Below are 23,084 nucleotides of genomic sequence, written 5' to 3'. Positions count from 1 at the left end.
TTTCCATTTTCCATGAAGTCAAGTGACTTTGTCATTCACAAGTGCCACTAAAGACTTGTGTCAGTTAGGTATTCATGCAGTGGAAAACAAAGCCATCCATCCATCCATCCATATATATATATTTACACACACACACACACACATACATATATGCATGGTAAACCCCAATTTCATGCATTACTATCCTTTATACACAATTCCTGGAGGCATAACCTGTGACACAGACCCAGCTTTCATGGTACCTTCTATTGGTCAGTGGGGCTCCAACATTTGCTAGCAGCAGAGGCATGAGGCCGTCACGGACATTCTGTTCCATTTCAGGTTCTCAAAAATGTGGTTCTATAGGTTAGGTCCCAAAAACAAGAGGATTTTCTCCCACTCCCTCCAACTTTTCCCTGTATTCAACTACCCTCTCATCTACTGTCTCCTTTCCTTGGATTTATAATTCTTTCTTCTTGGCCCACGCTTTAGCTTTCCCCCATCGGAACTTGCCTTCTTAGTGGTCTTCTGCACATGCTCCATGCCCAGGATCCTTGTTGACTTCTCCTACAGCACCTTGTCCCTTGTACCCTTGTACGAGGTGTACCAAGTGCTTCCAAAGCTGTTGATAAGCTAGTGTGTGCCCGCATGCTCAGGAGAGAACAGATGCCTGTATGCATGCACTGCTTCTGATGGCATGCACTGGAACAATGAACACACCAGCTCTTTGTACCTTATTATTGCAGATCATTCACTGATTGACATTCTAATGAACACTGACCATGCAAAGAATAATAATCAGTGTTAGCCCTCAGTTAGACATAGCAGTTAGCTTTAGCTGGGAACACTGAGAAGTGATGGGTATTAGTAGTTGAATGACAGGAGAGTGCCTGTGACCTGTTTACACGATAAACCTAAGAATAGCACAGCTTTGTAGGAAGTCACTGAAATGTCCAACAAAACGAGAATGAAAACTTTGGGTGGGGGAAGCAAATCACTTCAAGATTTGTCTTATGATTAAGTACTATGGCTTGTGTTACGAAGTTCTTCCATTGTACCACTCGAGTTTCTCAATGTCTGCTTAGAGAGGCTTTAGCGGAAATGTTACTAAAACACTGTTGTCACAGTTTCGCTGTCACCAAAGAATAATGTAATGCAGGCTTCCTGCACTACTTTAACTGCACAGGCACAGGGCTTGAGGTTTTTCTAACTTTAAAATATACTTGTGGCTACCTTGATAACTGCAGACAAACAAACAACCTACCACAGCAAAGAGCCAAACTGGAAGCACTTAGATGTTGCACATACAGGAAACATGTGGAACTGGCACAATGACTTTAGGAAGGTGAAAGCAGCTACCTTCATTGCTAAAGAAACCTGTTGATCACTCCTTGTTCATCTCTTCCCTTGCTTACAATAATCTCATCCTGTGACCACCCTCATTTCTCCTTTCATGCTAACCCAAATGTGAAACTTTCTGAGTTTCTTCATTCATTTCCTACCTCTTTGTCTCCTACATCTTTGTTGTTTCCATTGAGTTTGAGATTGTTTTTACCACACTTGCTGTCTTGGGATGTGGAAGCAGGGTAGACACTGTTTATTTAGCAGGGCACCACCGATGTGGAAGTGCCTCAGAGAGCTGTTCACAGCTGCTTGCAGGAGTAGAACTGCTCACAGTAGCAGTCCATCAGAGACAGGCACTCGTGATGACGTGCTGCATTCAGTGAGCTCAGTGCTATTAACACTCTCACAATGTTGCTGCAGATGGGCAAGGGTTCTGTCTGAACTGTCTCTTTGAGTTTGCTCAGGGAGACTGAGAGTGAGTCTTGGGCTGCAAAGAGTAAAAAGCCATAGACTCCCAGGGATTTAAAAGAACAATCTTGGATGCTCTAGAGCAGCTGTATGTGCACTAATCATGCAACTCTCAGCTTGGCCAGGAGCCTGGGCATAGAGAGCATTTTTTACTTACAATAGCAATCCAGCTGTGCTTGAAAAGCTACGGAAGAGCAGCAGAAGTAGAGAAACTTTAGAAAAGCTGTGAAAAAGCTGAGTAAAGAGATTGTTTCACCAACCTCCCGCTCCCCATAGAGACCAGGAGGAACAAGGCAAAACAAGGCAGACCTTTCTTAGTTGAACTAAATAGCAAAAAGACAAGGAATACCAGGGAGGACCAGTAAGTTTCACTGCAAGTCCTTCCATGCAAAGACCATTCCTTGGTTCATTTCCGGGCACATTTTTCAAAAAGGGCTGCTTGCCAAAGACTTGCAGTTCTGCTGCAAGGACCCATTATTAGCATCTTCCTCCAGGGAGAAATTTATTTGCTGTTGACTGGAAGTTGCTTTGACATTTTAGCCACTCCTCTTCCACTGTCTCCAAAATACATGGTACACAAGGAGAATGAGATCTGGTCATTAGACAGCTCCTTCTGCACCCTGTGAACAGGTAGGACTGCACCCACAGCACGGCTATATGACTCCTGGAAAATAACTGATTCTTTGCATCTTGTTCATCATTCCCCCTTTGGAATAGACGGTGTCTTCCTGTGCCTGAAATGATTTCCCTTTCCTCCTTCAAATCCCTCCTTATGTTTCACTTTTCATGTGCATTCCTATGATAGTCCACCCTAGGAAACTGTTTGCTCCCATCTTCGCCTTGATCTTTAAGCACGTAGAGCTGGACAGCTAAATAGGGCAAATGTCTCACTGGGATCCAGGCTGTTCCCATGTGCTGGAATGGTGCCATGAACACCTGTGATACTTTCTAAATAATATAACAGCAGGAGAAAATGCAGTCCCAGATCTGATTCTTGGCTGCATGTAAAACCCTGTTTATTCTGCGGTGTGTGAAAGGGCCTTGACATGAGAGTAACTACAGTTTATACCCATTTTCATATTCAGGAAACTGAAAAGCCATCAAGGAAAAGAGACCTATAACCCCAGTGCCCTTAGAATTACAAAAAGCATTTTGGTGTCACTAAAAGTGAAAGGCCTAGAGTAAGATAGGCTTTAAAATTTATAATCTCTTTAGGTATTATTGTCACAAACCAAACTAACCTGTGAGAGCAGACTCTGTGACAGTGTCATAGCATTGTACATCTTCACCTGAGCTGCTCAGAAGCACAGACCACCCAACCACACCAAATCAGTCTCATGTCTATCCCAGGGAAGTGGAGCTGATCTAGGGTACCCTTGATTTGAAGGCTTTAACTGATGGACAGCCCTCCTTAGCCCTTGGCAAGGTAATCTCATTGGCTTTCTCTTCCACATTAGACACCAATAGACTACAGGTCCACACGCCCTTTGGAATTATCTGCATCTCCCCATGGCCCATAAAGGGATGCTTGACTTAGACTAACACCTAAAATTTAGATGATCAACACTGCTGGGATAAATCCCATCTTGCTGTCTCTGACTGAGATCTCTCTTAAACTTTGCTTCTGTAATCTGGATTCTCTTGGCTCTTCAGAAATTATTCCAAAAAAGACTTGGCCATCTAATCATCTAGGACCACATCTGTGAATAAACTCACTGATGAGAGTAAATAGTTTAATTCTCATAGAAAAAACAACATGAAATTGTGCAATTGCACAAAATGAAGCAAAGATGGCCTGGAACCCTGCCCCTGTGCTCCTGAGGTACCCCAAGATACTTCAGGCTATGACTAAGAGAGCAGATACAGTGAATCCCGCTGATACACTCTCTTGGTATGTCACTTACCTTAATATGACTGCCTCCAGAAAAAAATACATCTCTGCCTCTCAGCAGATAAATACCAAGTATGAAAGTTATCTGCATGTATGCAGGTCCTCAAATCCAAACAATATCAAAATACTGGCTTCTTCTCTGTTACCTTGTTCTCAAAGCATCTTACAGTGTCTTTCAACACATGCTGTCACACAGAAAAGTTATCTGCTCCTAGGAAGCATACCTTATTTTTGCCCTCTATTACAGCCGTTCGCTCAGAGATGCTCTGGATCCTGTTTCCTACGTGGCTGCCAGCTTTCAGGATGAAAGATCCTTCAGTATGAAAGCAAAATCCATGCCTGAAGACAATAAAAATTGAAATTTAACTGATTTGGTGATAGAAATTGAACACATAAAACAAAGCAATTGTTTTGAAAACAGTGATTAGTCAGGAAAACTACAGGTGCTGTGATGACCAGGCAAGTATAATTACTTCTCATTAAATCTTGAGGTTTGGAGCCTGATAATCAGATTCACTTCCACAGCCCCTCCTTGAATATTTGCTCTCTGGCATCAGTGTTCACAGTTAACCCCCTGCAAACTCAGAGGTCAGAATTTATAGTCAGAGCCTAAATATAGGGCTGTATAAGACCAACATCCCAATTCCAAAGCTCCTGTTTTCAGACATTGCCAAAATATGAGTTCATACTATTTTTATATTTGTTCCAAGATCCATTCCATAATGCATTGGATGCTCTTTTACTCTGTGCAGGTTCTTTTTGTTTTAACAAAAAACGATGCCAGTTTTTACTTCTGAATTTTTTTTTTTTTTTTTAGTTCTGTTTACAAAATGCCAAGATATTAATACTGAGGTTCAATGATTACAAGACACACAGTAAAAATAAGCATAATCCTGCAAATTAACAAAACAAAGTTAAACTAAACTTAACGTACCTAAATTGCAAAGGGATTTAAATGATCATTTAACTGGAAAAAAAATAAAATTCTTCTTAATGAATGGAAGTCCCAGAGAAAAAATGGTTTTGCCTAATGCAACAAATTGGCTTGTAATCAGAACATTCAGGTGTGGTCATGGTAGAACTAATTTTTTTCTTAAAGTCTGATTTGGTACACATGGAAATAAACACATTGGAATGCTTCTTATGTGCTGCCTGACTCTGTTCTTCTTTGAGAATAGCTAGTTCAGTTTTTCATCCAGAATTTAGTTGTTCCTTGTTCAGTTCCAGCTTCACTGGCAGAGATTAACCCTTCAGCTGCACGAAGTTCTTTCAAATACACTGTGTTTCTTGGATTTGAAAGATAATGGCTGTAGTATCTGTAATCAAATAGTTCTGGTTTGTATAACAGTTGTTTGGAGAAATGAACTTTAAAGCCCAGTGACTGGAAAATAGAATGTGATGCAATCCTGACCAAAGAATGAGGTTCATTTCCCTTCAGCCAACTCTGCAGTTTGCTTAAAATTTGTGTCGTTTAGAGTATCAATGGTACACCAACTTTACACGCTTGTTTTTAATTGTGCAGCTTTGCGTCAAACTGGCCAACGTCTGAGCAGATATTACAGCTTAAAGAAATAATGACATGGAAACTAGCTTGGGCTGCCCAAATTTCACAATGTGCATTGAAAGGATCAGTGTGTCAGAAAAGACAAAAAAACCCCAGGAGAAGGCAGTGGAGATTCATGCATGGAGAGAGGACAGGGAGCAATAGCACGGCTATCTACACTTCTTTCAGACTTGGTTTAAAAGCCAACTTCTAATACATGATTGTTGAGGCCAGGGTGGATGAAAAACAGCTGCATTAGTATGGGTACTTGTTGCATTCAGAGGAGAAAAAATGGTTACAATTATTCAGAAAGGTAGATGCCATTTACTTTGCACATTTAATGCTTTAAGAAATCTGGTTCTGTAACAAGAATACAACTCAAAAGGCATGATAATTTGGCTAAGCTGGTAACATTTTCATGCCATAGAAGATATCAGAACCCAATTTACGATGCCAGGCACACAGGCAGTATCAAATGCACATCTTTGTGACTGGATGTAATCTGTACAGGAAAATAGAGACAACAAAATCTCACTTCACCTGTGTCAAAAAGTGCCTCCTAATTTTTTTTCCTATCCCCACGGAATGCATTTATGTTTCTTTGTTACATTGCTGAAATTTTGTACTCTTTAACATAGAAGTCCTTACAGAGAAACATACATTGGTAAAGGACAGAGAGAAGGCATAATGCATATTCAGAAGCTCTTTGTGCAACTCAGAAAAGCATCACCAATTTCCTTTCTTACAGCTCTGGAGCCTCCAGACTCAGTTGCTATTATTATACTCTTCCTCACAATTCCTTAAAAAGACCATATACATTTAGTGTGCCATGTCTAAGGGATGAGGACAGTGTTATGTCTTTGTTGATGCTTAGCACAATGAGGTGCTGATTACTCATTAATACCAGAAAGCAAACCACCATCATAACTACAATAGCATCACAATAACAAGAAAAACACATGTAAAGTGCTTGATTGGCCCTGGAGGCACATATGTGAACTCTACTGACGTCACATTCCATTCTATATCTGAACTGGCGATTACAATGTTAATGCAATTAGAGTAGAAAATCGAATACATGTCATAGCTGTTGTCCATGGTTTTAATAAAAAAGGAGTCACAATCAAGCTGAAAATACTACATCCAACAGCACACAGCTGGAGATGTGAGTACTGTTGTACACACTACTTCAGCTCCACTGGCTGCTGGACCAACAAATGTTTGCAGATCAGTTGCAGCACAGCTGCCAGGCAGAGTCTAGGACAAAACTCAGACTCATCCCTTTGGGTGCAGAACCAGATGCTTTCTCTCATCAGCTGCCAAATCCCTTCACTTTAACCTCAAATACACTAAAATAGCTCAGGGACAGCACATGAGCTGTGTCCACTATTCTGAGCTGGCTACTCAGGTTAGTACTCCAAGTCATCCCACCTCTTACTGCTGCCTGGGGTGCCATGTGAAGAACACTGCCTAAGCCAGCAGCATCAGGTAGAGATGGGGAAGGGAAAAATTAGTCAGGAGTCCTGCCTCTTAATGTGACCTCACCTTCTAACAACTGGCATTTTGTAGCAGAAAGAGAAAAGGTTCTGCTGAACTTAAATGTAATCATCAAACCAAATGTTTGTGTTAAGCACAGATGCTTGGAGAGAAAAAGAGAAAACTGAAAACACAAAAATCTATGCTGGCTGGAACCAAAATAGGCAATCATCTTCCAGTTAACTCGATTGATGTTTCATAGCATGTGTCCTCACATAACATCAGCTACATATTTTTCTGATTTCAAGGAAATCACCAATTTCTTCAAACTGCCCACGCAGTAAAATAACAAGGCCATTGCATTTTTAGCAAGAACTGTCTGTGTTTCCAGGGAATCCTACTGAATTTTAGATACTTTAATCTTACTCCAGATATCTCCAGAGCACGTGAATTCCTGAAGTGTTTTGTTGTGGGATGAGCCTCAGTGCTTTGCATCTTCAGGAAATCTTACAGCAGGGTTACCGCCAGGTTAATGAAAAAGCACGTAGTGTGTGCAGGGATTGATAAACAAGCTGATATCTGCCAGCACATTTCTAAGCACTTCTTTCACCTGTGTCCCTGCAGACCCTTTCATATTTCTACTTTGTGGGTGCAACTCTGCACGTGTAGAGATCCCACATAACAAGTGCTAACGGGCTGTGTACAAACCTAAGTTTCTAGAAGTTGCACAACCTTGGAGCGAGGTAATCAGACTCTGCTGCCTTAGTCGAGTGCTGGTGAAAGCAGAGCTCTCAGGTTTATCACGCCCTAAGTAGTTTTTCCCACGTGCCTGCATGCGTGCTGGCGTGCACATTTGCAGGTGTGCGCCCGCACAGGCACTCATCGGCCTTTGTGTCAAGAGCCTGAGAAAAAGGCTATTCTTTTGTAAAAACAGGAGCCACTAATTCTCTGTAAGGTTTTCAGAGAAGCCCAGCACAGGGAGAAAGAGGGGTGAGAGTGGCTCTGCCTGTGGTAGGGCGAGTTCTGCTGTCAGACCTGCTCATCGCCCAGAACTCCGTGAATTTACATGAATTTGCAGAGGCTGGGGGTGGCTTATGCAACCAGAAGTAAGTCCAGCTTTATAAAAGGTCTGTGATGTGTGGAGTTGGCACCCACAGGGGCCCTGGAGAAGTGGATGGGGGGAGGGGAGCCAGCCTGCTACTCAAGAATACATCAAGCCCTTGAGGAAGCAGAGTGTGCCATGTTTGAAGATGCAAAGATAATCACACTGCTGGGAACCGTCTTGTGTAGCGGAGGAAGCCAAACAACAAGAGGAAAGCAGCATATGCTCATGATTTCGCACAGGAAGCTAGCAGCACCTCCTGCCAAAGCGAGATAAGAAAACTCCCATGGCCTATTCTGGACAAGGCTGTGGTGATCAACCTTCGCTTCACACTGTCCTCGCTCCGCTCCACGGCCCGCTCCCTTTCCTAATGAGTTTCTGAGCCCTCGCTTCTATTAGCATGCAGCACGCCAAGCACAATAGTGTGGTGTATTTATAACTAACAACAGGGAAAATTTTCCAGGGTAAGAGTGTATTTCTTGTCATCTTGATGTATTTCACTGAAATCAAACTACAAACCAGCTCCAAGCTAAAGTCCTGCCTTTGAAACTATTGGTCTCAGAAGAAAAGCTCCTCACTGATTTACAGCAGAGCATGGGAGCTGAGGTAAGCAATTTGTCCCATTATTCATAGCATGGTTTGACCCTGAGTAGGACAGTTCTGATTGAAAGCCCCAGACCCAACCTATTCAGACACATCTTCCCCGTCCCAAAGACAGTACTGCAGTTTTCAGTTCAAGCAGCGCAACAACAAATACCAGTGAAAGAGCCTCAGTCCACATCAGTTGGAAAATACTCATCTTCTGTCTCCTTGTCTTACCAGCTTCTCCCTCCCAAGCTCTCCTGTGTGATTCCAGAGGCCATTGCAATTGTTACCTCGTGTAACATCTCATTCAACTCTCTAAGCATTCCTCTTGGCAAAGCCCCTGGCAGCCTCACTCATGCTCTCATTCACTGGGGTAGTATTTGTTGAGAGGGAGAGGAAACCATCCTGTCACCAACAGCGCTCATTTTTTAGAGGGATTAATGGCAGTCACCATACTTTTCTCAGCATCTATCCTCTTTTTAGGGCAACAATTCCTAGCAACGTCAGGGCAATGTTCCTACAAATTCAAGTTGGGCTGACTCACATCTTTCAAGAGGCAATGGTGACGATACTAATGTTAAGAAAGGAACTCTGGAAACTCCTAGAATTGTAAAGAATACATAGGAACTGATTTTTATTTGGAAGTTACCAAAAAATGAATGACTTGGGCCATGCCTGTTCTGTGTCTCAGCATCCAGTGCCATGCGATTGGTAGTACAGGGCTGGTGTAGCCACGTGCCCTTGGGAATACTGAGTCAATTTGAAGCAGGAAACAGAGAGGAAAAATAGTAGCAGGGAGCATGTACAGTTTGTAAAACGTGCTTTATGGGGGTGGGGGAAGGAGAACATGTGCTGGCCCCCCGCCAGCTTTGTCTGTGCATGTGATTCTGTGATTCTAAGAAGCTATGGTCCAGGTGTTCCTGCTCTAGGTCAAAACCAATCAGTTAGAGGTTGAACTACTGGCAAAACTGCAGCTGGGAGCTCATCCCAAGAACCTTCCCTAATATGTGGGTTAGTGGGGCTAGGAGGAAAACTACAAGCGGTAAGAACTGGATATATTTTACACTGTTTATTTATATTTATTTAGGACCTTAGCAAAGGATACCAAACAAGCAATCCTAGTGAAAGGGGTGCAGGTTCCTTCCCTCCCAGTCTCCTTCTCCTCTCTGCTCCTACTGTCTCTGTTCCCTACAGCTTCCCATCACAGTGTCAACACCTGCCCATCAAGAGCAGGTGGGACCTCACCAGCCCATCTCACTTCAGACACATTCATGACTCTGAGAGTGCAGCAACAATACTCCTCTGTCTCCAGCGAGGGTGCAACTTGTCATCAAGGACACCATGCTGAGACATTATTCACTGACAAGTTGCAGGTCAGATGGAGGATTTCTAAGTGGCCTCTATGAATTAGGCTGGGATGGGGCCCTGGTGCACTTCTCAGTTGCCAGAGGGAGGACTGAGTTGTTTTCTGTTTTGTAGGATGTAGAATATCCCATTGAGGGGGATATTTGGAGAGAAACTCCCCTACACTCTCTAGGGGAGATCCCTGATGTCCCAAAAGCCTCATTCTCCTGGGGAGTATCTTTGAAAAGAGCAGGGTAGATGGCACTTAGAGCTTTGTCGTGTACTTCCATGGCTCTGTCGAAAAAGGAAGCATTTGATATCTGCACATTGCTTTTCTTGCTATTATTGATATGCAACCAGATAATTGGATGGTGTTTCCCTTTCATACTCATCCTTTCCAAACATTATGGCTTGCCCTTAGCTATTCCAGTTTGCTACATGGAAAGCTGATTGATCTGACCTATCTCAAAAGAAGCAGTAAGATCAACAGCAACGTTACGTACCCCTACTTTACATATTTCATCAGCCCACACTCAGATTTCCACAGGAAAAAAATCACTTCTATAACTGGACACCTGGGCACCCTGAAACAACAGTTACTCACAACAAAAAATGCAAATGAGGCTGAGGGTCACCAAAAAACCCATTTTGCTTCCCACTTCTTTGTCAGTACTTGAGACCTCTGACCACTAGGGAACAAAACAGCATTTGGAAGTCTTTTTCAGGTGCCTACGCATACTGAGGTTATCTGAAATTTTCTCACCTTGTCTTATCACAAAATTATATTTTGCTTCTTGACCCTCAATTTTCTGCTTCACACTGCTTAACATTCTTCATGGACACAGAATACTATCATATTTCTGCCAAACCTACCTTCCTTGTTGTACACCTCTATTCCTTCCTTTACTAAACTGTAATCACTCTCATCTCCCATGAAGTCACTGTGAGTCAGCCTCCACTTTCTCTGTGCAAAAGCAAAAATCATGTCCTGCACAAAGAAGCAGGATGTTGGTTGGAACTACAGAAATCGCATCACATTTCCACAGGCACCTAGAATTTCTTTCAGGGGAAAAAAGTGTTTGATCTTGAGAGTCCGTAGTACTGCAAGTAAGAACGTCCTGCGATTTGGTTGAACAGTCAGAATCCTAAAGGGAAAGTCCACAAAACCTCTACATACACTGTCCACCCCTGCACTCAATTTTTTTATTTCCAGTTTATGTTCCCTATAAATACATACTGTTCAGATCCTTTTAGTGTAAGTTATTTTCCTTGCACAAGTCACTTGTAATAGCTCACTCAACTTCTAGACATAACCTTACATCTACAATATTCCAAGATCCATGTATCCACAACACCTTCCTTCTCATAATGCCAAAATTCCCTTTCTTTCCTTTGCTGTCCTAACTGGATCCTCTTGGTTCTAGAAAGGAGTAACTCTTTAGCAGCCTATTTGCATAGTCCTTCGTACTGCCCGTCTTGCTGACAAGCTGGAAGCACAACTCTCACCCTTTCCTTTTTCCAGCGATAAGCAAAGGAGACGGAGGAGCTGTTGATCCACTTAGGTTGTGTTTTTTAAGATAATTTGTTTTTAACTTCTCTTCAAGTAGGGGTCTGGGAGAAACTCTGGGCTGACTGGAGTGAGGGACTGAAGTGCAGGCAGAAAACAAGGAAGGGATGAGAAAGAATGGAGGGAAACATTTTTAAGGAGAGAGGGGAGTTAATTAGAGGGAAAACAGGAAGAGAAAATACTGACAGACATGCATGTAAGACCAAGGATCCATCTACCCCATATCCTGTCCCAACAATGACCATATGCAGATGGTTGGGGATGAGTAAGAGCGGGACTAACTTCAGATATTTCCTCCTAATACTCCCCCAGTCACCAATTATTATCAGCTCAGGAACTTCCCGCAGTATAGACTGTTTCTACACTTCTCTTCCAAGACTGTGGAAAGTTTTCAAACCCCCAAAATCCTCTGGCAAGGAGATTCACAGATATGCTATCCACTGCTATATCCTTTTTTTGTTCCAAATTCTGCTCCTCCTGTCTTCATCTAATGGCCCCTACCTGTTGAACTCGAAAAGACATACACAACTGATCCTCAGACCTGAGTTCTTCACAAGTCTGTAGGTCTCTATCCTGTAGCTCCCAAGTCACCTCTTTTTCAGTCTGCAAGAGTCTTGACCTTGCTCTCCACTCATCTTTCACACATTCCTCTCATTCCCTGATATACCTTTGATCCGTTTTGATGCTATTCCTGGTGTACTTCCCAGTTTGGCTGCATCCTTTGAAACGAAAGGATCAGAAATGCTCATAGTATAAAAGATGTCAGTAATTTATGGATTTGTGGAGATACCATGGTGTTCTGTATTGCGGTCTTCATTTCTTTCCTGGTAATTCCTAACACTTGATTTTCTTTTTGACCTGCTCATGATGGCGGTATTCACTTTCACAAACCCATCTATCACAACACTCAGATCTCTCTTTGCAGTAGTAGTGATCAGCCAACAGCTTTTTAACATGCATTTTACATACGAAAGCAAGATTGTTTTTTTCCTATGTACATCATGCACATTTATCTTCAGTGAATTTCACCTGCCACCTTTTCACTCAGATACCCAGATTCATAGAGTTCTGCATTTCTTTGCAATCAGCTCCTCATCCTTACAAATCTGAATAACTTGGCATCATCAGCAATCTCTGTCACCTCCTTACCACCTTTTCCAGGTTATTCCTGAACATGTTGACAAGTACAGACCCCAGCAGCAGCTCCTGAAAAACTTCACCGATCACCTCCCTAAGCTGCAAGAACTGGTTGTTCCCTCTTAACCTCTGTTTTCTATTTTTTAACTGAATATTTTTTCTGAGCACGATCCTACCTCACATGTCTGTTCAAAGTCTTCTGCAAAGGCTTTTTGAAAGGCATACACATAAAAGGAAAGAGGATGCTAACTACAGTTTGTATATTTTTGTAAAAGGTGTACTCAATCCAGTAATAGTACTCCATTCATAATCACGCCTAAGCACACACAGAGTTTGATCTGGTGCCTTCCTTTGGCCAGGAGCCCCTGCTAGTGCAGGAGCAGGCTTCTGGCTACTGGGACGCCCCACTGGCTCGGACACCGCCAGCGTGCGGGGCCTCGCTCACGTCGTGCAGTCCCCACGTACAGCCAGTCACACACTTTATTTCCTATGGGCTGGGGCACACAGAGTAAAAGATCAAGCAGAAACATCCCACCACCTACGTGACCCTTACGTGTTTTTCCTTAAGGCTGGGTGTCAGACTGCACATAGAAAAGCCAAGAGACCACCCTGTGAACAACACAACAAGAAGAAAAGAAAGAAACTGGGAAAAAATAAAAGGAAGAGCAAGTGAAAAAAAACCCCAACACAGGCAAGTGAGAATAAAAGCGTGATACTAAGCAGAGCATCCCTGACCATCTGGATCTTGCTGTAGCTCTAATGTTTGAAGATTGATCAGTGACAAATTAAAAAATATAATGCTTCTTCTTTTAATTTCTTTTAAAATTTGATTTAAAGTGATTTGGAAACTAGCAGTGTTGAAACTTGAAATCTTAAGGTTCTGATTCAACTAAGACCCATAATGAAGTAATTTATACTTGCAGAATAAATTCATCAGTGTGTAACCCTGAGGACAGACAGGAGTAAACTGTACTTGCTGTAAAGCATGTATTTGACAAGCACATATCTATGTGCCAGGTCTGATTCAAACAGCATTTTGCAATCAAAATATTAAAAAAATATTTTTAAATACCATAATAATGACTGAAAACAAGGGTACAGCTCTACTCAGAGGAAAGAATGTGTTCACAAGCAAGCATTGGCTTTTGGCTCCCAGCGAAAGTGCAGAATGAGATACTTGAGCATACTGCTTATTCAGGCTGAAGCAGATCAGATGCTGTTTCACTCCTCTCTTCCCTTTGGCTTCAAATTTCCTGGAAGTCCATGCTGCTGCAATGTACACTCATGACAGTTCCAGTGCATTTTTTTAAGGTTATGTAAAAAACCACAGTGTGTGACTTTTATTTACACTAATTTATTTCCCCTACTACACCAAAATAAGGGAATAGCTAGTGTGATTTTTGGTGTACCCATAAGTACCTTTACATTACTAGATTACTGTAAGATTTTCTTGTAACACAGGGTGGAAGGCACAAAGGCCACCAGCCAGACCCTCAGCCAGTGTGAATGTAGAGCTGAGGATCCAGCCACCTGCCAAATTAAAGGCATTTTAGAGCTACCTGTTTGTTAATGGCATCTGACCTACTTATACCAGCTCCAAAGACTCAGACTTTCCCTTCCTGAAAATAGAAGGTGGCACGGGGAACAAAACCAGTCGCTGTGGACAAACTAATGGGCATCAACATTTGCAGACATCCAACAATTAAATTTGGGTGGTTCAGTACATTCCTAATTAAGTACAATTAACATTTGTTCTCTACTTGTTCATTTTACATACCTCACTGATGTTCCAAATCTGGTTCCCCCTGATCATCTATCCAAGCACATCCTAATGATTCTGCCTTTCAATCCCTTATTAATACCCTGACATAAACAACGCAGAAATGCAATTAGACTGCTATGCACACATGGCCTGCCTCCTCTTTCACTGAAGCTGCTGGGAGTCTGCCCATGCACTGCCATTATGATAGTTTCAGTCTTTCTGTATCTCTGCAGAAGTTTCAAGGAAAACCTCTATTTTTTTTTCCTCCCAGATACTTCATGTATTCAGCCCTTCATCTCCAATCCCACCATTAGGTGGTTTTACCACCAAGTAGAGTTCATATCTTGACACTGCAGTCAGGAGAGCAGAGAATCATGTACCAGTTTCCCCAACTACTTTTTTTTTGTGAGCAACTCCATAATACTGTTATACTTCTCTCTCCCTCAAGCAAACACGTGGAGAGAAAAAAAAAAAAACAAAAGCCAAAAAAACACAGACTGATGCGATGCCAGGGTTGTAAAATAATAATAAAGCATTCAGTTTGAGGCTAAACAAAGCTCAAGGAAAGAGTGAGGCATCAGGGTGATGGGAGAGTTAAAACACTCATGGTAAAATTTCAGTGTTACTGTTTGCAACTTCTGAAGGGCCAATCAGTCAAACCTTGGGCAGAGGTTGAAGATCTCTCTTGAGCTGCCCACATAGAAATGTTGTTCGGCCAGAGAAACTGGCCCCAAACAACACTGCACAAGTACTGAGCAAGCCAGTGCTTCCAGTGAGCAATAGCAGTGTCCCACATGCCTTTCTTGGCCATCTCTGCCAGGTCAGTTTAAGATAAACAAAATCTACTGAAGAGATTCAGGTCAAGAACCATTAACATCAAGCACGTTCCTGGCATGCAGACGCTTGTTCTGCAGCCTCAGAGCTGATCTGGTTTAGGTGAATCCCAGCCTGCCTGGCTCTGGAGATCCTCAGCAAACCCTGCTGCTGTCTGCTCCCATACACCTCTGCTGACAGCCCAGCCTGAGACAAATCCAGGACAGAAAGAACAGCTCCAGAGTGGCAGAAAAGAGGCCAAGGAGGCTGCTGGGCACTTCAGGACCAGTGTCCCACTGGGCTGTCCTATTCTATATCCACTGAACACCCGGGGGCTGCCCAGCCTGGGACTGTGTCTGCTACAGAGCAGCAGCATTGGCTGCAGTAGGATAGCCCCGGCAAAGCAGTTTCTCAATCATTTAACAAAGACTAATTTTTTTTTCTAATTACTTTTAATTATATTTTTCATTGTGTCTCTACTGTCTTTTGGCTACCATCTCAAAATTTAATAGCTCTGCATAAGCTTTAAAAAACCCCAGAACATTGCTTTTTGCCCCGGACAGATTTCCTCGACTCTTCTATGTTTCCTTGCTGGGGTGAACATCAGAAGAGAATCTTTCCATCTACCTTTCTAGTTAGCTAGCTAGCTAACAAAAGGTTTATTAGTGGCAAGAGTTGGTTCAAGCAAAGTAATTGTAACAGAAAACAAAGAACAGGCAATTTTTAATGATGTGGGTCTTTCCACATTTCAAAAATCCACATTAATTGAGCAATTTTTCCACTTTTAAAAAAAAAAAAAAAAATTTGCTTAGAGAAAACTATGGAAATTATTTTATTTGGCCAGTCTCCTGTTACTGGCCTGAATGAAGCAGAGGGAAGTTATGCAAATTGATTGTATCAATCACAAAGCTTGAAACTATATCTGCATTTAAAAGCAATGGAATTCATTGAGGTATGTTTAGATTTTTGTAACTGAAATACTGCCTGGAAAATAAATTGAAAGAAGTATCCACACAACCTAATGGTTGCTATTAAAGGAGGCCATAGGCAACAGTCCTTCAAAAATAAAAGCATCTAACTTAGGCACTGTGTGTCAGTTGCCAGCTTGCAGTGACAGTACTCAAGGGTGTGAAGTTAAGCACATACATAAATATTGGAGCAAACAGGTCTTGGAGCCAACAGTGCACTGCAAGGTCTTTGCAGCAAAGGCATCTTTTTACTCAGTGTGCACACTCTGTCCTGTGACACGGGATTCCTGAGAAATTTCCTGAGAATCCCTACTACCTTACAGTGAGGGATAACCTATGGGGTTTATTGACTTAAAGTACAAGGTACATCTGTGTGCAGAAACGAGCACTACTTGAGCACAAGTAGAGCAATATTTTAATATTGGAAATCTAACATGGGGTAGATAAATACAAAAAAATGCTGTAATGGCAGAACAAGATAAGCTTTTTATCTGCTGCACAAGGTACACACACCTTAAATGTCTTGTTCAGGCAAAACTCCCCTCCCACAAAGAGAAAAGTATAATGAAATAGGTGGGATTAAAGGGTTTTCTAGTTCTGCAGGGAGAACACCTGAACCTGCAGAGACATTAGGCTGAGCAAGGTGTGCCAACTGCTGAGGTACACCTTGCCCTGCTACCTTCCTGGAGCAGGAGACAAAATGTAATTACTCAGGCATGTCTGCCTTTCTGCAATAGTTAATAGTCATATTATTCAGAGGGAGTCATCCCACTCCTTTTAGGCAACGCATTAAAAATGGTGTTCTCCAAACTACTTCTTCAGTGAGTACTTAAAGGAGAAGGAAGGGGAGAGGGTTAAAGGGAATCATCACAGAACAATTACAAAGGCAATTTGGAAGCCATTCTGGAAACAACGCTGTAACAGAGCCAATAGCTGAATAGAATTGTTACATTTCTGCTTTGATCACCTGCTCAAACACACTCCTAATTAGCATTTAATGGAGTGTACAGTTCAGCACATTATTGAACACCTGCGTGCAGATGTTAATTCCTCTTTCTGATGACATGCTCTCCTGTGCTGGAGTGCAGACCTGGGCTTGCTAACAAAAGGAGATATCTGACAATAGATGAGCACCACCTTGACTCCCAAGGAAGACCCAGCCTTTTCTTCAGCACTGCACTGGATTTCAATCCAGAGTATTCATTTGTATAAACCCTTGAAAGAAACTAAAAGATTGAAAAATTTCATACATGCCTTTCTCAAGGTTTCTCTAGTTAAAAGATGTTGTGATTTCTCTTCTCTTCTCTTACATCTATTAGCAAAAATGAATTTTGCAACTTGTCCTTGTAAGGTGACATACCAGACAGAGGAAATGAAGCCCTCACCTGTCCTTGAAATGGAAGATTTCAGGTAATACCTATTCAAGGAAGAGGAGAGATTGCTAGTGCCACCTCTTGGTGAGAAGGGCACAGCCATAATCCCAAAGATATAGTGGGAAAAATAACATGGGCTTCTAGGAAGTGCTGACCACTCTCTCACTGATATCAAAACACTTATAAGTATCCTTAGTTTGAGATGTTTAGTATTGAGACCCTTAGTATTCAGATGTCCTATTTGGTTGAATAACATGTCTTGTACCCTTGCAATTAAGCATGTACTTAAATATTTGTCTGGATTGGCACTAAATCCCAATTCTATGAAAGTGCTAAAAAACTGACATCCTATAGAATGTGATTATTCTTCAACTGAGACTGAGAAAATGTTGTCTCTTAAACTTGTTAGGTTTTTAAATATCTTCATTGGGCTGTGATTCAAATACCTTGCCTGTTTGAACCCTCCAATAGCAACTGAAGGATAATGCCACTGTGGAGGTTGGGTGTTAATCATTAAGTTTGTGTCAGATTTCATGATGCAGGAAGAGCTTTGGATAAGTGAGTCAACACAAACTCCTAATCATAAGAGACAGAGTTCAAAAGAAAACTAAAATGTAAAAAGAGGATTAGCTGAGCACCACCTCAGCATCAAGTAAGCTTACATAGTGCCATTTATTCTTTACCCTGTTTAAATATCATCTGTAGAATGCTGGGCCCATTTAGCTTGCTGAACTGAATATATGACTAAACATATCACAGGACAGATGTGACCTTCATAATGGAAAAAGTTTCTGAGATGTTTTCTGTTAATTTCAAAAAAAGCCGCACATAAGAATCACTGTTCATGGAGAAAAGCATGGAGGAAAACTCCTCCACGTGAAAGCATGTGAACTTTGCAAGACATTGTCTTCTCCCGTGAAAATGAAAAAGCAATTAGCGCTTCTGGACCAATATTGCATGCATGAATAGTAGTGAACCATAAATAAACCCAAACAGCAATACCAAATAACCACCATTAAGGGTAAGAAGCCCTCCATCTTCAAATAAGGAGAAAAAATTGCATTGTGACTATATGCCCATTAAAAAATACATTGATAAAAAGTAGATAATTTCTATTAACTAAACAATGTTTACAGCCAACTTTATGCTTGTAAAAAAATATTTAAGTGTAATAATAACGGAAGACATGCTAAATAAAAGTAAAGAAGTTGTCCTACCTTGTTTTAGAATGGTTTTGTTTACAGGGGTACCACATCCATGTAACTTTAGGTGGAGGAATACCATACACAGTGCATGTCAGCACTTGTTTGCTGCCTAGTAAACGCAGATTGGGATCAGGGAATGATGACACAGCCTTTTCATATATCTGCGGTTTCACTGGAAAGAGTAAAAATTGGAAAGCAATTAAAACCAGCTTATTTCCAATATATTGCATGTTTATAAAAATACTACATTCCTGCAGTGTGAGTAGCAAGAAAAATCCCCAGGAGAACAAAGAAAAACAGCAGTCCTAAGTCAAGACAGACAAGTGGTTAGTGACACATTTAAGTCATCAGAAACAAGTATGTGGCTGTGGAGGACAGAAACACTTCTAATGAAAACCAGTGTCTATCTTCTGGTTCAAAGACGGGTCTTTCACCCTGCATGTGAGGCTTGGGTTTGGGTCCATGAAGTCAGTAAGAAAGCCCACAGTGACCTGATGCGTTCAAGAATGGTGACAATCCACCTCAAAAAAAATTGAGCATTTACATGTTCAGGAGAAGCATGGGAACGTGTTGCAAACTTACCATTTACCGTAAGAGTGACTGTAAGATTCTTTGACAAGTTCCACTGTGGAATGCTCAATATTATGGTGTAGTTTCCAGCATCCTCCTCAGCAACATCCTTGATGACTAACGAATAGTCTTTAATGACGTACCGGGCACATTTTTCAGCAGCAGGTAGCCCATCTTTTAACCTGTTTCATGGAATTCCAGAAATCAAAATTCTGAAAAATATTTCTGCTTAAACCACCCATGTTACATCATATTCCTCAATCTTTGGGAAAGGATTGGGTTCACAGTCTGAGATTCTGTTTACCAGAGGCTTGTCCTTTCCTTTCAAATAAGATTGCTGATATTTGTAAACCACTTTAGAAAATACTATTCTGTATATTAAAATTGATAAGAATCTGACAGGGCTCTATGGTATTTGAGAGTTGCTGAAAATTGCAACTCTGTCTCTAAAGATCCCAGTTGTCCATGGTTGTGCTGCCATTTAGTCTAAAAGACAACCATTTTGGCTAAGAGTCAGTCACAGAAATAAAGATTGCATCATCTTGCACTGGCCATTTCTCTATGACCTCAGAATACATCCTGGGACAAAGTATTACAGTAGCCTAAGCACAGCTGTGATTTTAGGAAGAGGAAGAGTAAGTAGATTAGATAAGCACTCGAGAATCAGATATCCTGCTATCAAGTGAATGTTTTTAAAGATAACAGAAAATCAACATAGAAAGTACTAACTGTTGCTCACACACAGATTCCTGAAGTAAAACATTTTTATTCAAAGTCTAAAGTACAGTCTAAAGCGTATTTTAACAGTTGCAAGGTTAACATGATATTAGTAGGAGGGTGCAACTGAGATTCATTAAGATGATGGACTTGATGGAAATGATTCACAGCTTTTAGTAAGTATTCACAGAAAACTCTTACTGTTATTAGAGGAGCACTAAAATTTGGTCAAAGGACTTATGGGTTTAGGCATTTCACTGTATCTGTATTTTACAGAACCACAGAAGAGTTGCAGCCAAAAAAGCCTTCGGAGGTGATGTAGTCTAATGCCCTATACAAAGCAAGGTCAGAAGGTTGCCCAAGACCATTTTCAACATGGTTTTGTGTATCTCCAAGAATGGAGACTCCACCACCACTCTGGACTACGTGTTCCAATGTTTGACCAAACTCAATTTTAAATTAAAAATTTTTTTAAATTTTTTAAACGTTTGGAGATTTTTTTAGTTCAGAAGTTTCAGACCTATATGTGTAATCAATAAGCTCAAACACTGGAGAAACAGAAAATGACGTATAAATGGCTGGCATCAGTGTCACACTCACCCCTTAGTTTTCCACATGGAGCCATAAATGTAAAGGTTTTGTGTAACAAGACAACACTTTTGGAGCAAAAGTAATTCCTGGCTGTAACATGAACTCCCACTGTTCACATATGTATGGCTTGTTTTCTTAATCAGTCTTGTCATAAATCCTTTGTTAAAATGCAATGAATTGAGCCAAAGCTACTGGTGTTTAAAATGATTTAAACAAAAAAAACCCCTTGAGATCATGAATAGATAACGTTGTTACATATAGAAGTGGTTTGGATTAATAAAAAAAAACTGTTCAAAAAATTTCTTAGCACAGGATACATGAGACAAAATGAATGATCCAGTGAATGCTCTGCTGAATTAGATCTACAACCTGCAGGTCACCACATAATAATACCAACTTCCATTGTTTTGCCTAACAGCGCATGTCTGTATGACTCAAGTCAATCGTTTATTTTAATGAAAGCCTTCTTTTCTCTCTCTTACTGTCTGAAAAGCAAGTTCAGGTTTCATATCTAGGTCTGAGGGAAGCTGAATGTAACACTTCAGTCAAGATATTTAGCTGTGGAGCGTCCACTGATTTCAAGAGGAGACATACCCAACCTATTTGAGGATCTCAGCTTTAAACTTTCTGTATCTCCTTTCATGCACTTGCAAAATGGAGATAATGTTCTCATAAATTGTTAGAACCCCAAGCAACTGAAAAACTTTAAAAAAACCTCCCCAACTCTATTATAAAAAGAGGTCCAGGATGCCTATGTGGAAGTAACTGTTGTCCTACCATATAACCTCTGGAGAGGGAAATGCCTTCACTTTCATTGACAAACGATAGGATTTTCTTCCAGCTACAGCCTCCAGCGCAGTTTTCCTTCGACGTTTCAAATTAATGAACATTTTATCTTAAACAAAATAAAAAAATGCTTTGTATTACTTATTTTCATCCTGCAAAAAGAGTAGCTCCACTAAAGAAAATGTGACTCCAAATAAAAATTATCTTTAATAATTTTGATGCTCTCACATGTCAACAGCAAGAATAGAGCCTAACCTCCTAGAGATCTATAAAATAGAAAAGAATACCACAAATATACAAGAAACTGAGATGCAGTTCCCAGGGCATGAATCTACTTAGAGAAGATACACTCTAGCCAAATTCACACTGTGCTCCAGCCAGGAAAAAAGGCACAAGAGATAAAGTGGTCTGTGGTATGTGGGAGGCCAAATTGAGGATAATCAGATGACCTTTCTTCTCCTACAGGCCAAGAATCAATGAATGTTCCAAAAGAAAATATTCTGCCAGAGAGGATTTAAGGGACCTTCAGAGAAATAGCAAAGGAAAAGGCAGAAACTTTCTTTATCATTGGTAAAGAAGCTGTTCCATCAAACAAACAAATCTTTGTCACTTCACTGGAATAATCTCAACCTGCTGGAATTTGCTCTTTTCCAATTGCTCTGCCCCATATCTGCAACTCTGTGGCAAGTTGATGGCTTTTACCAGAGGCAATAAAACACAAAATTCATACAATACATTGGAAAATATCTCTTTTCCCCTGCCAACTTGTGCAAAATAAAACATTCAAAGTATAAAAAATGTTCAAGTATCCTTTTGATAGTATCTATGGTGCAATATTTACTCACATGATGGACTGCATAAGGATGGTGGATATCCATGAAACAAGCTCAACATTTAATCACACTTACCACATACATTGAAAATAATATGCACAAGACAAATAAATAGTTTAATTACACAAGTCAAGTTATAGAGATACAGCCCTGATTCTGCAAACCTTTATTCACACAGGCTCTTTCTAATACGGGCATCCTGTAGATGGGGCTGCTTATGTGAATACAGGCTGACTTCAACAGTCCCAACTTCTCTGACTTTAATCTAAAATTCAGTTTCTGACAGGTTCAGTTTATCTGTTTAAGATACAGTAAGTGGGTACCATGGTTCATCCTATGCTCCCAGTGGCTTATTCCAGAAATTAAATAGAGAAAATGGTCTGGAATAGCTCTCTAAGAATACCAACACCAGGTGCCTAGTCCACACTTCCAGGTAAGAGAGAAAAGATATACCACTGAAAATATGTAACAAATCAATACTCTAACCATGAGTCATCTGTTGTAGAGGACACCCACCAGCCACTTGGTCTTTAATACCAATGGTGGTCCAAAGATCCCAGATAGTTCTAATTGTAACAGGATGTCCCAAAGAAGGTCGCTTCCCAAAGAGTCCCAGTGCAAAAAAGTCCTTATACATATACATTTGAAATAATACCAGAAATTTCCAGATTTCACAGAAGGCCCAGGCAAACCACAGGGAACTTGATTAAGGGTCCTGCTGTAAAACCATATTAAAGATTTGCATTTTTTGAATGGTCTACCAGCTACTAGCTCCATGCAGAGCTAGGGTATTAATTTCTTCTTCATTTTTTCATAGAAAGCAATGCATAAGTACTACAGAAGAGGAATCGGGACTCTTCTATTTAAATTCAGCTTGTACCTTCTTTTTCCTCCCAAACTATACTTTCCCTGATTGTATGTGCTAGAACTAAGGACAGTGCCATCACAGTATTTAACAAACAAAAGTGATCAAATTGAACATTAGCATGTCTATTGCCAACAGTACAAAACACCCATGGAAGAAATGGTG

General features: G+C 40.9%; 1 protein-coding gene across 2 annotated transcripts in view; it reads right to left on the bottom strand.

Moving 5' to 3' along the window:
* Nucleotides 1–23,084, bottom strand: part of FLT1 (fms related receptor tyrosine kinase 1) — a 109,109-nt gene that overhangs the window by 52,901 nt on the left and 33,124 nt on the right. For both annotated transcript variants that reach the window (XM_042014178.1, XM_042014177.1), the window contains exons 8-11: nucleotides 21,213–21,330; nucleotides 19,140–19,309; nucleotides 18,570–18,729; nucleotides 3,907–4,021 (exon numbers count right to left, since the gene is read on the bottom strand). In XM_042014178.1, the coding sequence (XP_041870112.1) occupies nucleotides 3,907–4,021; nucleotides 18,570–18,729; nucleotides 19,140–19,309; nucleotides 21,213–21,330 (563 nt within the window). The remainder of the gene's footprint in view (nucleotides 1–3,906; nucleotides 4,022–18,569; nucleotides 18,730–19,139; nucleotides 19,310–21,212; nucleotides 21,331–23,084) is intronic.

The sequence above is a fragment of the Corvus kubaryi genome, unplaced genomic scaffold (genome assembly GCF_017639235.1).
Source record: "Corvus kubaryi isolate FWS band 111438036 unplaced genomic scaffold, C.kubaryi_AGA036_p1.0 split1-65, whole genome shotgun sequence".
NCBI lineage: Eukaryota > Metazoa > Chordata > Aves > Passeriformes > Corvidae > Corvus > Corvus kubaryi.
The sequence above is the reverse complement of the archived record's forward strand: the minus strand, read 5'-3'. Positions and strand labels throughout refer to the sequence as shown.